Source organism: Panthera onca, chromosome A2 (genome assembly GCF_046562875.1).
Source record: "Panthera onca isolate mPanOnc1 chromosome A2, mPanOnc1 haplotype 2, whole genome shotgun sequence".
Classification (NCBI taxonomy): domain Eukaryota; kingdom Metazoa; phylum Chordata; class Mammalia; order Carnivora; family Felidae; genus Panthera; species Panthera onca.
In genome coordinates, this window is record NC_138340.1 from 73,546,595 (window position 1) to 73,565,417 (window position 18,823).

Genomic DNA, 18,823 nt, shown 5'->3' on the forward strand with positions numbered 1-18,823 from the left:
ATTAGACTGGCAGCTTCATCCTGATAACTCCCAAAGACCTGCTCTTAAACACAGGAGCAACGATTGGTTAAGAAAATGCCCTGTTCGCCAACATCAGTATGTCCTAGAGAGTAAGTAGGCATTTACCAAATGTCCAGTGCAGACAGCTATACTTTCTATGACTTCCCTGGTAAGGACAGAGCAACAGTGGTCTCTCACTTCCATCGTGAACGCTTGTTGGACGTAGATCACAAAGGCTGCCAAGCCACACATTATGGTGATCAAAACAAGGTCTTTGGAGTCAAACAGACCTGGTTAGAATTTTCACTGCCACACACCAGTTATGTCCCTTTTTTTCCTTCTTCTGACATCAATTTTGTCATCTGCAAAATGTGGACCATGACACTGGCTTTAAAGGGTTGTTTTAATACCAAATGAAATCATGGTGTAGTGCTTGACAAATGGTGGCTATTTTATTATGCCTGGTATTTCTTCAACTTATTCCACATTATGAAGATTAAAGCAACAGATGAAGGTATGCTGCTAATATCTGAAATAAGTATTGGAAAGAAATGTCTATACCTATGATACGTGATTCAGTGGGAGGTTTCCCCTGCAAAATTGAATTGCATTTGCTGTAGTGGGGAAAATATACTATTTTAAGAAAGGAAGATTTGATTCCAGTTTGAGCCCCAATTATGCTACTTCCTGGATGTGGAAATTCAAGCAAGTGAGTCCCTTGACCTCAAACCAGTACCCACCACACTGTCAACAGAGATAATATTATCTACACCACAGAGACACTGTAAAAATTGGATGTTAACAATGAATGTGAAAGCACTTTGCAACCTGCAAAGTAGCATAAAATATGTTAAAATCATTGATTTCCAAAGACAGGCACCTTGGTTATTACTGGCATTTAGTTAGTGCTAAAACAATAACGTGTTCTATGATTGAAAATGTCAGGAGCATTTTTCTAGGGATGAAATAATGTTGGCAATTTTTTTTCCGTTTACCTTATTGAGAGGTGTTCAACTTCTACTTCGTACTTTGTGAATGAGAAGATTCTGCCTAACATTTGAGACAAAAGGAAAGGAATCACCCTTTCCCTAACTCTATAAGGACTAACAAGAAAAATATCTATTTATAGAGTCAGTAAAGGAGTTTGCTTCTCCAGAACAACGGTTTATTTTAATTTTACGAAAACCGTGAGGCTTATAAGGGATCCAGTTTCCTTCTCTTTGCTGGCTGATAGAACTCTCAGAAAAAAAATGTGAGGTCACTTCTGAATGTGCTGGAGTACACAGCATTTTGTATTTTGTGTTCTCAACTCTTCCCAGATAGATTTTATTATTAATATATAATAATATATTAATGTATATATAATAATATATATATATATATACACATTTTTTTGGCCCAGATTTTCCTACTTGGTCTTTTATCTTCTTGAGTAAGAAAGTTAAATAAAGACCCAGAACAATCTCAATAATGAGGGAGGGGTGAGTTTGGAGCTTCATAGAGTCTTTTAAAGGAGAGCTACCTTTCACCTGTGTGTCTTCCTTCTGCCCTGTACAGTCCCAGAGCTTCTCATTCAGTATTTCTTCATCTGCACACCCACTGTACAAGTTCAGGGGTATTCTGTGTTCAGCGTTTCCTCAAGAAAATATCTCTGGTGAGGGGTACCTGGGTGGCTCAGTCGGTTAAGCATCCGACTTGGCTCAGGTTGTGATCTGGTGGTTCGTGACTTCGAGCACCATGTTGGGCTCTGTGCTGACAGCTCAGAGCCTGGAGCCTGCTTCGGATTCTGTGTCTCCCTCTCTCTCTGTCCCTCCAACACTCACACTCCATCTCTCTCTCAAAAATAAATAAACATTAAAAAAATTTTTTGAAAAGAAAATCTCTCTGGTGAAATTTCTGTCCTTGTTTCTTATCATTCCTTTGTATCGTCAATACTGAGCCTTCAACTTTGTCGTTTGTGTTGTTGAGAATCATTTCTTTAAAAATTTACCCAGATTACTAGCTTCTATATTCTAGGCCTTTAATATTCAAAAGGACATGGCCTATCTACATGCAGTGCTTATATAACAAAGGTGTTTATTTTGTTTTACACAGTTCTAACCTCTGACTGGAAACTTAGAGGCAAAATGACCAGCTCTAATTAAAAAAAACAAAACAAAACAAAAAAAAAAAACAACTTAGTGAGCAAAACTATAATCTTATCTGGTTGAGTATATTTTAGGGAGGAGGAGAGAGGATTATTTTGACTGCAGAGATCATGTCATAAGCCTTCATTTTCTACTGCAGGCTGTGCACAAACTTTAAACTTTTTATATCATTTAATATCTCCAGGACATTTATTTGGTAATCAGTAATAATCCTAACATTTGCATCCTTCCAGTTGCTTTCAAACAGAGTACCAAAGTCTAAGCATTAAAAATTACTAATGCTAAGTGGATGAATAGGTGGTAATGATTTCTTATGTCAAAAAATACCAAGGCTAGACGATACAACAATAATAATAGTCATTATTGTCATTAATCACAGTAATAAAACTGAACTACCAAAACACAATACATTGTGCTTCACTACAGACACATTCTCTTACTTGATTTATTATGAGAGCGACATCAATAGTAGAATTAAGTTGATCACCTACAGATGAATGTCATTGAGGCTATAGAAGGGTTAAAGTTCATTAGGTAAAGGAAACAGTGTTTTGTAGATATCCTTGATTTTTATTCTAACAACAAAAAAGGAGTATAGAAATTCCAATAGATGTAACAGAGCACACTAAAATGATTCGTAATTATTAATTATATAAAACATGTATATGTTATTTTCTAAACTTCCCCAAGTAGAAATTCCCTTGCTCGGAATGTAGTCAGTCTAAAACTAGACATGCTACTGTGTTTTGGCTGTTTCTTTTTTTTTTTTTTTTCTTTTCTTTTTTTCTTTCTTTCTTTCTTTTTTTTTTCTTTTTTTTTTTTTTTTTTTTTTTTTTGAGAGACAGAGAGAGAGCATGTGCAAGTGAGGGAGGGGCAGAAGGAGAGGGAGAAGGAGAATCTTAAGCAGGCTCCACACCCAGAGCAGAGCCGGACAAGGGACTCGATCTCATAGTCCTGGGATCAAGACCTAAGACAAAATTGAGTCAGATACTTAACCAACTGAGCCACCCAGACACCCCTTGACTCTTTCTTTTTAATCTCCAAAATTCTTAAATGTTCACCACCGATAGTTTCTTATCTGTATTAAACATTATTAGGAAAAGTACTTAATAGTCATTTGGGTTATATTAAGTTCAAAATCGTTAAGATCACTGACAAGAGGCCAATACATCTGAATGTTGGGGGGACCCCACAGTAAACGTTTTATAATGGTTTAGTCAGAGCTGTAGAACCACAAAAATTATTCCTCAAACAAGCACATAGGATTTAGTCTACATGTACATCTAAGATTCTAATGGATGTGTCTGTTTTCTACTGTTTAAATTACTCCCTCCAAACACCAGAGTTGCACATGGGATGTATCCAGAATTATACTGAAGTTATTAGTGGCTACTTCTTGTTAATAAAGATTAAGCTTTTAGGATTAATCAATGAAGCCTAAAAACTACTCAACCACGGCGGGGGGGGGGGGGGGTGATCATGATAAGCTTTAATTGTGGATTTTATAGTTTTACCCCAAACTTTAACAAAAATATGAATAATAGCTTCAAAACCTTTTTTTTTTTTAATGGCAAAAGTTTCCCATCAGATTCAGTGACCCACATTTATAGTGAATGTAGCTTTCTTGAACTGGGGGCTCCAAGGTCCGCCACGCTGCTCTGGCAAAAGGTACAATTTTACTTCCCAAAGAGAAAACACAGGCTTAAAGGTGCTATGGTATGAAACTGCCAGAAAGAAGTAAAGAAGAGGCTCATTTCTCAAAAAATGTAGAAAGACCAAGACCTGATGATATTATTTGAACTCCTAAATGCAGCCATTCCTGAGACCAAGAATGCCTCCCAGACTTTGACAATGATGTGAATCTCTAATTTCATTCCTTTCTCTTTAATCCATTTTGAATTAGATTTTGGTCACTAACCAATTAAAGAGTCTAAGATGTTGGTACTCATTTTTTTTTTTTTTTAGTCTTGGTAGCTTATTTCCTATTGTTCTGTCAGATGTCACTTAGAGCATAACTGAGACCTTAGAATTTTCTGCTGCTAATTTCCTTGAAAACTAGATAATCTTCTTTGAAATGCATAAAGTAAAGCTAACCAGGCACATTAAAAGAGTCTAAGAAGCTCTCCTTTAGAAGAAAATTTTCCAGCTTCTCTCTTCTCCCCAGGCTGAGAAACACATCCCTCTCTCAGCTCCCACGGCAGCACCCGCATGGTAACTAGTGACTTACACATCCGCAGACTCCTTGGGGACCAGGACCAGGTCTTTCATCTCTGTATCCCCAGAGCCTAACCAAGTACTTAGCATGTGGCAAGCCTTCGGGAAGTGCTTATTAAGTTAATGGGTCTCAGCATGACACGGCTATTTGCCTGGCCCTAGCTGGCTAGCTCACCTCCAAGTCTGAGAATAGCCAACCAAAATTTTCCATTCTCACATTCCTCACAATTGCCTTGCCTTCTCCTCTTCCCATTAACTAATCATTTTGCCCCCAACCTCATTTTGAGCAAATGAACAAAGCATGAACTCTTTCTGCATATCTTTTCACCTTCACACCACCCATCTCCCCTTTCTTTCTGCCAATCTCAGGGCATAAAGTGCCTTCTCCTTGGTTCTCTTTCTTCTCCCTTCCCATACCCTGCATGGTCACCATCTTTTTTTTTTTTAATTTTTTTTTTAACGTTTATTTATTTTTGAGCCAGAGAGAGACAGAGCATGAACGGGGGAAGGTCAGAGAGAGGGAGACACAGAATCCGAAACAGGCTCCAGGCTCCGAGCTGTCAGCACAGAGCCCGACGCGGGGCTCGAACTCATGGACCGTGAGATCATGACCTGAGCCGAAGTCGGCCGCTTAACCGACTGAGCCACCCAGGCGCCCCAGGTCACCATCTTATTCCACTTGCCATGCTCCTTCTTTCTCCAGAATATGCAACCTCTTCCTCTCGGCTGTCAGTGCCTTCTCTGAAGTGTGCAAGTCTCCCCCATCCTTGATCTAACATCTCCTTTTTTTTTTAAATCCTTCCAGAAATTATTTTTTTAATATATGAAATTTATTGTCAAATTGGTTTCCATACAACACCCAGTGCTCATCCCAAAAGATGCCCTCTTCAATGCCCATCACCTACCCTACGCTCCCTCCCACCCCCCATCAACCCTCAGTTTGTTCTCAGTTTTTAAGAGTCTCTTATAACATCTCCTTTAATCATCCCTCTGACCTTCCATTCACAGCCAAGCTCCTGGAAAGATTGATCCAACGGGTTCACTCACTCCCATGAATACCTAAACCCCAATGCTACGAGCACCCTGCCTCTCCCATTCCACAGAAATCTTTCTGAATAAACAACACCTGTCAAGCACTTGTACAATTTTGCAAACTATTTGGTCACTGATGTGGGGTTCCTATGAACTTTAGTTACTTGGCAATAATATTAAAATAAAACTCTGTGTTATAATGTTTCCCTAAAACGGGGAAGTCAAGCCATAGTGCTAACGGCAAAAGGATAACATAACTGAGTATTTTGTTAGTGTAGATCTGCTATCAATGTATTCGTAGATAACGGTGCTATTGTAAACCTGGATTCCGTATACAGTGTGAGAGTCATAAATATAAGTAATATTGTATGCACAAAATTATCCCTAAATCATAAAAATTTGGGGGTGCCTGGGTGGCTTAGTCGGTTGAGCATCCGACTTCGGCTCAGGTCATGATCTCATGGCTCATGGGTTTGAGCCCTGCATCGGGCTCTGTGCTGACAGCTCAGAGCTTGGAGCCTGCTTCCAATTCTGTGTCTCCCTCTCTCTCTGCCCTCCCCTGCTCATGCTCTGTCTCTTTCAAAATAAACAAAGATTTAAAAATTTGTTTAAAATAAATAAGTAAATTATTAAAATTTTAAAACAAAATCTTTTTTAAAGCATCTTAATATCTAGATAAGTGATAATCAGGATATTACATTTAAATGTATACAAATTTGTTCTCACATCAAAAATTTAATCTATAGAGAACGGTTGCTCACAAAATATTTTAAAATATTCACAAATCATTCAAATAATTATATTTAAAATCATCGCAGTTTTGGAATGAATCCCTTTGTGATCAACTGTCACCCACAAATTATAAAAACATGTTAAGAAAAAGAAAGAGTAGGCGAAACTTATGGTTGAAAACATCTTATTTCTTAAAAACATGTTTACCATTAAGATGGCATCAATAATTTTTTAACTGTGACTAAAGGTTTTGGGAAATTACTGAAAATCAGAATGGAAGATAAAATTGTTTTAACTTAAGAAATAAGTTTTTGATTCTGACAAATTTGCCCAAATTCCATATAAAATCACTGGCATAACAAAGATCAAATTCCTACTGAATACCATTAATGAGATTTAATGTTCTTCAGTCTATTCAATATCAGATGTGACAATAGGTACACCCCAAAAACAGAATCTATTTGTATAAGATACAGGCAATTGACATCAGAAACCATACTAAGGAGAGACCTTGGAGAATAGTGGGATCATCCAACTAATTTTTTTTTTAATTGCACCAATTCAAAATTATTTTCCTAAAACTTTAAACCAGGTCTAATATCATGCCATTAACATACATAGACATTTTGCTGCAAAATTTAAGTGTATTTACTCTGTCTTACATGTCTTTTGGATTGAGAAGTGGTAAAGTTTCAGAGGAGACGGCAAGAACTGGAAAGCGTTCCCAATACTATCAGCTCCTTGTGTGCATCTGCAGAAAGATTGGCCATTTGTCAAAATATCAACAAGTAGAGATTAATAATGTGCAAGAAGCTACATAATTTTTAGAAATGTGCTGGACTTGCACCCTAGTGCATTATTAGGTGTGATCGAAACATTCCAAAAGCTATGAAAACATCGGATGTTGTAGAAAATGATTTTTCAATCAAACAAATAGGTGGCTGATAAATCAAAGGATTTAGTGATAGTGTTGTACAAATCTGAATTTACTTTGGGTTTAAAATTTCTTTATCATATGCTGAGTCTTTAGAAAGACTTCTTTCTAAAAAGGTTAAACACAGAATTACACGTATTTTCTTACTTTCAAAATTAGAAGTGATTCTTCAGCTAAATTTCAAAATGGATTTTGCAAAAGAGTGGAAAGCCTATAAAAAAGTATTCTCTCCAAACATGTAAAAATCAACAAAACCATCTTCTTAGATAGGACAAGATTATAGTTTTTTGATTTAGGTATTTCTCCACAGCTCCCATGAAAAAGATAAATACTGATATTTAATTACTATTCTGAAATATGTATTGCTTATATTGGATGCAATATTATTCCAACTTAAATTTACCTTTCAAGGCCAATAATTTGAGCAAAATGAAAGAGCTACCCTTTAAAAGAAATAAACGCTGAAACAATTGAAGATTTGCAAAAACTCTGTAGATGATACAAACATGATTCACAGATTTTAATTTTACTGATAACATAAGATTAAATTTTTTACAGTTGAATTACCTTTACACATTCTGGCTCTTTGTTTATTTAATACAAACTTCATAGTAATGCACCCTGCATTTCATGGCTATTGCATGGTATATTACTTTAGCTGGTACATATATAGTTATTACATAGCAACTCATATTCTATTCTGAATTATCTGAAAAAGTTTTGGAGTTTGAGGGGACAGTTTATCAAGAGACTTAGTAACATGTCACAAATTTTAAAACACAGAAATTGTTAACCAACTCAACTGAACTTAAAGATAGCTATTCTATTCATTCATATGAGCTGAGAGAAGTGATGATGTGATATTGATTTAATTCCATCATAATTAAAATACTGTTATAATTCACATTTTAACATTTATTTATAGGTCCAAAAGCTTTATTGTTGTGGAACAATGTTGATACTATTGTTTGGATGAGATAACGGAATCAGTATGTTACTTTATGAAAATCCTCTCTTAATATTAAAAAAAAAGAGCAACCTTATTTTGTCAAATGTTAACATGAAATGTCTTCTAAAACCTCTTGCATGCTTACTTAGGATCAAATCTGGAGAATTCAACCCTACAAATTAAAAGTAATCTGAGACCACACACACACATACGTGCACGCACACGCACACACACACTCAGTTTGGGGTGTCACGCTTGAAATGTTTCTATTTTTTAATGTCTATTTATTTTTGAGAGAGAGAGAGACAGAGACAGAGTGTGAATGGGTGAGGGGCAGAGAGAGACAGACACACACAGAATCTGAAGTGGGCTCCAGGCTCTGAGCTGTCAACACAGAGCCCGATGCAGGGCTCAAACTCACAAACCGACATCATGACCTGAGCTAAAGTCGGAGGCTTAACCGACTGAGCCACTCAGGCGTCCCTTACATGAAATGTTTCTTAATCTTTCCTGATTTGGTCCCTTTAAGAACATAAGGAGTCCTATAGGTTCCCTCCCTCCATTCCAGACATATTATATACACACAGACCCCTGGCTAAAGCCTAACATGGGAACTCTCCTAAGGAAAATGGGCCCCAGGTTAGTCAATTTTTCTTCAAACAAGATGATTTTCCTTTTGTGGTCCCCAAAGGATCATAAGACATAGTTTAGTTTTGTTTTGACTTGTTTTGTATTGTTGTAAGAATTCTAAAATAAATTCTTCTAGTGTTTCTCCTGTGGTAAAGTCACTAGAAGACATCAAACCGTTTTGGTTGGATCCTTATTCCTGAAGAAACCATGCACAGATTTTAAACAACCTCATAAAAATCCACATGAGGCCACCCGTCCAGTCTGCCCCATTCCTTAGACCCATTCCCTCGGCTGTTTGATCTCATCTCTCAGGCTTTTGGAAGGAGGATATTCAGAAGGACTAGCTAAAGACTGTCCCATACATGTGGCAGAAATATATTTTTAAAATTTCACATGCTCAGTACAAACTGTAAGCACATCACTGTGGAGGTGACTGGGAACTTCTTCCTTGTTATAATAAGAGCAAGAACCATTGTTATTATTATTATTATTATTATTACATTTTTGAGTAGTTTAATTTTCTAAACAACCACAAAGCAATTCTAATTTAATTCTTTCTCACATGTTATGGATAATTATATCGTGGGGGGGGGGGGGGCGGGGAAAGAGGCCACGAAGAGACTAAAAAAAAAAAAAACATCCTGTGACCTCCTCGGCTGCATCACTGAATTTGTAGTCAGAAGACCCCCCCCCCCCCATCTCTGCTGCTTACTGTGTGGCCATAAGCATGTCTAAGCTCCCCAACTCTGCTTCCTCATCATTAAAACAGGCATAGTACCACCCACCAGACAGAGTTGTTGTGAGGTTTAAACTAGATAGTTCATAACCTTTCTTCCACTCTAATTTTCAATCCTTACACTGAAGTGTCTCTATACTTCATCAGCATGCATCTTGTGTTCTAGTCACACCAAACTCCTGAAGCTTCTCTACAAATGTCATCTTCTGGACACCCGGGTGGCTCAGTCAGTGACGCATCAGACTCGGTTTCAGCTCAGGTCATGATCTCACTGTTTGTGAGTTCAAGCTCCACATTGGGCTCTACACTGACAGGGCAGAGCCTGCTTGGGATTTCCTCTCTCTCTCTCTCTCTCTCTCTCTCCCTCTCTCTCTCTCTCTGTCCCTCCCCTGCTCATGCTCTGTCTTTCTCAAAAATAAATCAATAAGCTTTAAAAAAATGAAAATGCATAATTAAAAAAATAAGTTAAAATGTCATCTTCATTCTTTCCCTTTGTTTCAAAATCCTTCTTCATCTGTTTACTTGGATAGTATAGATTAACGCATCAACACTCAAGAAACCCTTTCCTGACCATCTCCAAGTTGAATGAGCTCATCCTCCAGGCCCCGCAATCAACTTGTACAAATGTAATATTTACCTGTCTATTGGTCCAACTCCCAGACCACACTCTACATCCCTCGAGTTCCTAAACTGTGCCCTCCATCTCTTCCATCTCAAATTTTGTACCTAGCACATGCCTAACCCACAGTGCGGGGTGTGGGGGGACTCAATGGATGATTAAATGAACATACGACATACAGAAAAGAATTGGGCTTGGTTTTTGTGATATTAGTAGATTCGGAGTAGGTTAGCACAATCTGAAACTTAAACCCTCAGAGATGACGGAGCCTATGCGTGCCCTGATATCACTTCATTTTTGTGATTTAAACAATAACTGCTGGTCTTCCTGAGATATGTTTTATAAAGAAAATGAAAATCCTCATCAAATGAATCCCACATATGGTCAGCACACTCTGTTAAGAATGTTTTATCTTGTTTGTATTAAGTTAGCATCAAGGTCTTTCAGCTTACAAATCCCATGAAATAGGAAAACTGACATACAAGACTTCAATACACCACAAAGCTAAATTGTAAGCATGCTTTTCTCAGGTTTCAATGTGGTCACTGAATTTGACTGCTTAGCAGTAGAATTTGAAGGCTTATATATACTTCCTGCTATTGGCCCGTATGATTCTTTATTAAAACAATTATATCTTTGTGCCAAAATGTACATAGTCTATTTCAAATAACAGTAACGGCAGAGAAGGAAAACTAAATTCAAATAGTCATTTTCTGTAGCTAAAAATTACAGAACTATTCCCAATTTGATAGAAGTTATAATTAGAACCATTCAAAAGGGACAAAAAAATAGCAATAAAGCAAGAAACAAATAAACCGTAAGAGTGAATCACAGTACTTTATACCAAATAAACACATACATCGCTGGGGTTCTTGTGCTAAGGAACTACATGACAAAAGAGGCTGACTGCAGGCAGATGATTACGTGGGCAGAAACATGCGGGATAGAATTTAAAGCAGAGAAATTGGAGTCAGGTGAGCAATTAGGTTAAAAATCTCCAGACAGTGGGACTCTGGGGGCATGTGGTCCGTTGTGGGGCTGAATGAGCTGTGTTTATACTCCCGCATTTCTAGACCTTGGGAAACTCAACCTTTCATGTAGAATGACGATCTTAACTAATACTCAGTGTCGTGGGGTGAAATTTCTGTTCTACAATTCACCTACTTTAGCTTCCTTCACTGGTAACGTTTTCCTTCCAAGTCTCATTCTTACTGATGACACAACAAACAAACAAAAAATCTTTTAACTTGACAATTGAAAGGAAAATTTTTTTCCTCCCTCATCCTTCTTCCCGAGGTGGCGTTGTCTGTGTGCAGAGGAGCATCTGGTTCCTGTATCCCCTGGGTTTTCTCTGGCTTCGCTGAGATGTCCTGCAATGTGCCGTCTGCTGGGAATCCTGTTAGTGAGACTGATTTCTCTGACCTGGTTTTTGATGGTGTCGGCCTGGTACCCACTGCTGATGGCCATGAAGCTTGCCTTCCCTCCATTCTGCATCCTCCAGTACCTGGCCCTTTGGTCCACTTGTCCTCTCAGAATGGGAACGGTGGAGAGCAAATGGGGAAGAAGAAGCTTTCAGCTGCTTTCTCTGCTGGACATCTTGCCATGACGAAGGGTCTGCAACTTTCCCAGGCTTTTCCCAAGTGAAAGGGAATACTGACTGCTGAATTCAGACAGATTTATTAATATTTAATTCTCCCCTCCCAGTTTCAAGATCCCACCATACGGTCACAGGATGCGGAAGTGAAAATGTTCTGTCACCTTTCTGGACCTACTTCTCTTCCAGTGATTCTCTCCAGTCCTGTGACATTTGCTCCTTCTCATATGGTGGGAACGCCCATGAGTTCTGATCTGTGCTCTGCTCTGCTCTTTTCTGCTCCACGACCCCTCCTCCAAGTTCTGATTTATAAGAAAACCATTACATACGCCCCTCTTTTTTTTTCTTCCTCAAAAAAGAATGGCTTCTGCAAATAAAAGGTGCTTACATAGCAAGACTATGACCTTGCTATCGATGTGACAAATTCTATTTGGAAGTTCAAAGCCGCATTATAACTCTGCTGTTCTCAGCTGGGTCTTTCCTTCCCAAGAAATAATGGGTGTTATTGATTTAATGAGGCAGGAGAATCAAGGCACAAGTAGGAACTTGTCATTAGGAATCCAAATACATCATTTTAATATCTCCAAAGTATCTTCAATGTGCATCTCAAGTCCAAATATACAATCAGTTCAGAAGAACTCATTTCTATGAAGTTATATTTAACTTGAGCCATTCTTAATGGTTTCAATAGAATTAACAAGTTGTGCTTTTTTGTGCAAACTTTTCATTCATCAGAGAAAACAGAACAGAAATAAAAATCACAGATCTCACTAAACAAAAAAATCCAAAGTCTACTGGCCTAAAAGAATTCCCCATTGTTAATGTGTGGGGCAATTACTGTAAAAGAAGATGGTTTCTAACATGGAGAAACAGAACTCATGACCAAAATATCACTTATTTGATTCTCATAAGGATGGTTCTGAATTTATAATATTGGAGCCATATTAACTCTCCACCATTCCCAATGATATTCTAAATAGCCATTGACAGGGAGGTTGTCATAATCTTCCTTCTCTGGGAGAAATAAGTAACCAAACCAGGAAGTCCAACAAAGTAAGCGATAAAAGCTAACATTGACGGACTCTGCTATTCTGTGCCAGAAACTGCTCTAAGGGCAGTACGTGTATTATTTATTCTTTGCCATCGTGTTTCAAGGTACGTGTCCTCATTTTGAGTTGACGAGTTAGGAAATGGAAGCACAGAAAGGTGAGTGGCTTTCTCAGCAGCACTCAGTAAATAAGCAGTGGAGTCAGAACTTGAACTCGGGCAGACTCATCCAACCCCTGTGTGAGTGCTGCCTCACAGGCGAGGAAACGTGAGGGCACTGAATGTGACAGGTAAAAAGAAAAGAACGAGGCACAAATGACTCTGCTATCTTTATAAGGACAAAAGAAGGGACTGAGATTCCATATTAGAGTTGGCATGCCTAATAATTCCCAGAACCATATGTTTCAAATGACCCAATCATTGGGTCTTTCGTTTCTGATCATTTGACATTTTTAAGCATGAATCATCGAATGAAAAATATTACAGGGCTTTCTTTTGAACACATTGTTTATTTGTCACCAAGAGATCTCAGATATACTTTAAACAAATTCCTTCTCTAAAGGAAAGACTACATACCCTCATGAATGGCATAATCCAAAAATAGAAATTATTTAAAACAGCTCTAACACCTTTTCTAAATTTCCTACATTGTGAAATGACAGCAGTGTCTCCCTTTCAACACTGCCTTCTAGTCAATGTAAAAAGAAATAAACCATCCCCACATGCTCATATTTGGTGTTTACTTTTCCGTCAGTCATCTAAAACGGGACGCAGGAAAAGGGATGTGTCTGTCTCTGTTAGAGAGAGAAGAAAAGTGAAGGAAAGAAAATCTAATGCAACAAGAGAGTTGCCAGATTTGGAACTGATTGAAAGAGTTTCGTGTCACCAAACATTTTTCAAAGACCGATCAATCTGCAACTCTTTTTATAAACCAACCTGTAATGACTGGTGTTTCCACACATTTTCTTCACACAGTTGCTTCTGAGTTTGGCAGTGCCTTTGATTTGAAAACGAATTTCAAACTTTAGATGATCACACAGAACCTTTTTGGCATCACGGAAAAGAATATTTAGATCATAAAGACTTAAAGGAATGTAAGCTAGAGTTCCAAGTAGTTTAAACTTTCATTACAGAGATGCCGAAAGCCACATTGCTCTGCTTACACAAGTATGTTTATAAGTGATGCCATTTGTAACTCTGACTAATTAAATGAGAATTTAAAAGGGTGTGAGAAAGAAAGGCACGGATTTAAAATTAATATTAAGTGAAAAATATAAATTCTGCAGTATAGCAAATACCAAGAGAGACCCAAGCATCACCATGAGATTGCTCCTATTCACATCTTCTGGCATCAAGGGAAAACCACCTTGGAAAAACCAACAAATCCTTAAAATAACAGAGAAGTGCCAGCACTAACAGTGGTATACTTAGTAATCCCTGGGAAAATTCAAAGAAAGTAGAGTAATGAAATTTGTCACCTGCTGACTGGTTTCTGCTGCTTCAGAAAACAAAGAGCCCAGCAGACTAGGGTTCAGAATGTACAGCCAGAAAAGAAGGGAATTCCTAACTGCAAAGTAACTGACTCCATTATGAATACAAATCTCATTAACCTTCCTCCCAGTCCCCAAACCGCTGGTTCTCAAAAACTTAGTCCCCAGCCGGCAGCATCAACATCTTCTGGGAACTTGCTACAGACACAAATTCTCAGGCTCCACCTAAGACCAGCTGAATCAAAACTCTGGGGATAAGGCCTGGTAATCTGTGTTTTCATCAACCCAAAAGATTATCTTAATGCACACTAAAGTTTGAGATCCACTGCCTGGAATGGCACCACACAATCCGTAAAAAGTAAAGATGCCCATCTTCAGTCTGTGGGTCTTAACAGTTCATAGTTACTGAGGGCTTCACTGTGAGCAAAGCCTCTTCATGACACATACATATATATATAATGTGTTATATATATATGTCTTTATGACTTGTATGTATTACTTAGATTCACCCATGTAATCCTTATGGGCAACTTTGTAACTGCTATGCCCATGCAACTCACCAGCTCAACAGGGCACAGTGAAATTAAGACCTAAGAAAAGACAGTGCTACTATGAAAACAGTAAGTTTCTTGAAAATCCAGCTACGGGTAGACGCAGAGGCAAAAACAGAGGAACGAAGAGAGAACTTTCATGTGTCTCTACAGCAACATTTACAGCTAAAAAATCTTCATAATATTTTGAAATTTCTTTTGAAAGACAAACAGGTCAAGGTCTAGTCTTTTCCCCTTCCCCTCCAGAATGGGATCTGGACCGAGTGCAGCTAGCCAGACACAGTGAGTAGTTTGGTGGTCAGTGAGGTGGCAGGCACCATACTACACTGTCCTCAAGTCTGACCAGCACATTCCTCAAATACCGTCTTTTCCATCCCCACGGCCAGCTCCACAGCCTTAGGAAATCAATGGATATTCTTAGCATCACTGGACAGGAAACATAAAATAATTCATTTCTGATCATTTGACATTTTTAAGCATAAATCATCTAATGAAAAAATTAGATGAAAATAAAGAAACAAAACATGATGGGGTCGAAGTGTTTAAACGACAGCTAAAATTGGGGGGGGGGGGGGGGAGGATAGCAGCCTCTTTTTATCCCCTTATTTAAGTTCTGTTACCTCTTTTAGTGATCTAGGCTTGAAACCTTGAGGTCTTTTCGAGCATTCCTTTCTCTTTATACTCTCATCCAAGAAATCGCCAAAGGCTAAAATGATTTTGCTCAGACTCTTATATATGTCACTTGCTTCCCATTCCAATTTCCCTTTACTTTATCTCAGGACCTTATTATCTCTTCCTAGATTACCACAGTGGTGTCTGACCTCCTGATACTTATCATGGAGACAGCTCTCAAATAAAGCCACTTTTATCACGACACTTCCCTGCTCAAAACCCATCCAAAATACTCCGTTACTGACAAGGTAAAGTCCAAACTCCTTAAACATAAACATGAGCATCTTCACAGCTTGGCTCCAGCTTTATCTCCAATGGTTTCTTTTTGTGAATCCTAAATTTGAATCACAGTTGTATATTCACTGTCTTCAAAACATTTCATGGATGTCCCAGTAACTGTTCTTCATCCCTCCTCACAGCTTCAGACAAACAATAATGGATGTAAAATGCAAAGTGAGAACAGGCATTAAGGCATGGAATACATTAATGTCTGTTTACTATCCCAGATTTAATTACAGACTAGTGCTTCCAATTTTATTATTCTGCCATATTGAATTTATAGCCATTAGAAGAAAATAATAAGTGTCTAAAGATTTAACATGGGTCTTTGGTTAGCCTATATGGCAGCATTTGGATTAAATATGAAGCCTGCACTTTCAGATGCCAAAGATAAAAATGTTGATATAGGAAGAGGGCTTCTACTCTAGAGTCCTGAGGTCATGAGGTGAAGCAAACATCCAACACCCTCCTTCCTCTCTCCACAGAACCACCACCAAGGAAGTTTTCCTGGGATTTGACCAGATCTGTCGCTGAAGGAACAGGATTTCCTATTTATCCTTAGGGAGTAAACATCCAACTACCAAAACCATTCAACAGAGTCCTTCAACTCTAACTAACAAGAATCACCAACATTTAAGGGAGACCAATGGAATGATAAAAAGGTTCCAAACAGAACAAATCCCTATGAAAAAAGAATTTCTGAAAGAAATAAAAAGAACTTTTCAAAGGACTGTAATTATTATAATCAACAAAACTAAAGAAAATATTGCATTCTTTAAAAAAAACATTGTGGATATGAAAGAAGAATAGGAAGAAAAAGGAAGAGAAGGAAGAAAAGAGTTAGCATTTTTGGAAATTGAAAGCAGTGTGGCTGAAATAAAACAAATCAATAGATGAGTAAACAATAAAGTGGATATGAATATGAATACGAGTAAAGGTTCAATTAATGATTCAGAAGATCATAAGAAATCTTCCAGAGTAGAGTAAAAGGGACAAAAAATTGGCCTTAGCGAAAACATTAAGAAAAAAAAAAAAAACATAAGGAATCAAAGCATGTAGTGTAAGAAACAAAATTAGCATTCTTTACCAACAGTCTGATGTCTAGCAAAACATTTAGAAAATTATTAAAATAAATATGAGTTTACTAAGCCAGATGGAAACAATGTCAACATAAAATCAGTAGCTATCTTACATGCTAACAGTCACAAATTAGAAGATGAAACCCATAAAGATTTCATTCAGAATTCAAATAACACTCATATAATAACTAAGAATAAAGATCAAGTAAATGTGCAAAAGATATTTTTAGAATAACTGTCAATCTTATGAAGGACACATAATAAAGCTTAAATCCTAGAGAATACCATGTTCCTGGGTAGGAAGATTCAATATTGTAAAAGTGTGAATTTGCCCCAAATTAATTTATAAATTAAAGAAAATCCTTCATTATACTAAAATCTATGTAAAATACATTCATGAAATGAACAAAATCATTTCTTAAAAAGAAGAAAATTTGGCCTGACATACTATGCAAATACAGTATTTAAAAATCAGCAAGTAATCTAGAGATACATAGACTGGACGGTAAACAGAATAGAGAATCCTGAAAAAGATCCATGCATACATGAAATTTATCATGCTAATGGTAATATTTCAAACCAACAGGAAAAAAAAAGACTAACAACAATAAATGGCATTGGGATACATAGCTTTTTACTTAGTTAAAAAAAAAACTAAGTTATATTATTATCTTATCCCACACCATAGACAAAAATTCTTGATATAATAAACAGCTAAAAACAAAGCTATAAAGCGTCAGAGAAATAATGAATTTTAATTACTTTGAGAGGGCAGACCTTTTTACATAAGACACAAAGCTCAGTCTCCATAAAGGAAAAAAAAAAAAAAACCCGACTTATTCAACTACACTAAAAGCCAAATATTATTTTTGGCAAAAAATAAATAAGTTTAAAAAAAATTTTTTTTTTACATTTTTATTTTATTTATTTTTGAGAGAGACAGAGCACAAGCAGGAGAGGGGCAGAGAGAGACAGCGAGACACAAAATCCCAAGCAGGCTCCAGGTTCTGAGCTGTCAGCACAGAGCCCGACGTGGGGCTCAAACCCACAAACTGTGAGATCATGACCTGAGCCGAAGCCAGACCCTTAACCGACTGAGCCGCCCAGGTGCCCCAATAAATTTTTTTTTTTAACGCATAAAGCTAAAAGGCCAGCATCACTCAGGAAACAAGTTTACTGTTTATAACTAGAAAAAAGGATTAAGATCCATAATATACAAAGTTAAGAACCTCTTAAAATCTAAAAGAAAAATGGGCAAAGGATTTTAACAGGACAAATGGACAGAAAAAAAGTTCTCATTCTCATTTTTAATCTAGGAATCAAAGAGCTAGTGCTAATGTTTATGAAATGCAAATGCCACCTCTTTTTGAGTCACAGGAGTGAAAGCTGCAAAGATGGATGGCCTCTAGTATTGGTGACGGTGTGAGAAAACCATTCTCCATTCAACGTTGATTGGAGTACGAATCAGCACAGCCCTCTGAGAAGCATTTTGGTTGTTTTTACTGAAATTTAAATTGTGCTTACTTGCTCTACCAGAATTAATACTTCAAGGAATTTATTCTAGAAAAACTTGCACGTTGTCTTACTCCACGCATCTAAACATTTCAAGCCACATAGGCGCCATCTAAAAAATTTTGTTATTCCCGTATACCAAATGTGCATCCTTTAAAAATCATTTGATATTTAAATAATTAATCATTAATATAACGTAATATATAAATAATTAACGATTTTAAAACAATTAAAATCATTCTTTAAAAACACTGACTACATTCCTTCCCGTTGCACAATTACCCTTAACCATTGCATAATATTTACGTGGAAATTCTCTGCCTCTATTTTTAGATACTATGTGCAACTTTATTGGGTCCACTGAGTCAATAATTGTTCTGGGTTGCAGACCACTGCCATAGGCAAAACAATAACCCCTCAAAGATGTCCACACCCTAATCCCCAGAAACTGTGAATGTGTTGTTTTACATAGCAATAAGGGCCTTCTGAGTGTGATTAAATCAGCAGGTTTGAGATGGGGTGATTACCCTGGGTAACCTGGGTGGGCCCAGTACAGTTACAAGGGTCCTTTTAACAGCAAAAGGAAGGCAGAAGAATCTGTTTCAA

At 37.4% G+C, this 18,823-nt stretch overlaps 1 protein-coding gene across 3 annotated transcripts in view; it reads right to left on the reverse strand.

The window, feature by feature from the left end:
• SUGCT (succinyl-CoA:glutarate-CoA transferase) overlaps positions 1-18,823 on the reverse strand; it is a 755,607-nt gene that overhangs the window by 320,585 nt on the left and 416,199 nt on the right. Inside the window, exon 13 of one of the 3 annotated variants that reach the window (XM_060632204.2) lies at positions 6,750-6,876. The exons of the other annotated variants lie outside the window; for them this stretch is intronic. Within the exon in view, the coding sequence (XP_060488187.1) occupies positions 6,859-6,876 (18 nt within the window). The 3' untranslated portion in view covers positions 6,750-6,858. Of the gene's footprint in view, positions 1-6,749; positions 6,877-18,823 lie in introns of those variants that run through there. 3 annotated transcript variants of the gene reach the window in all.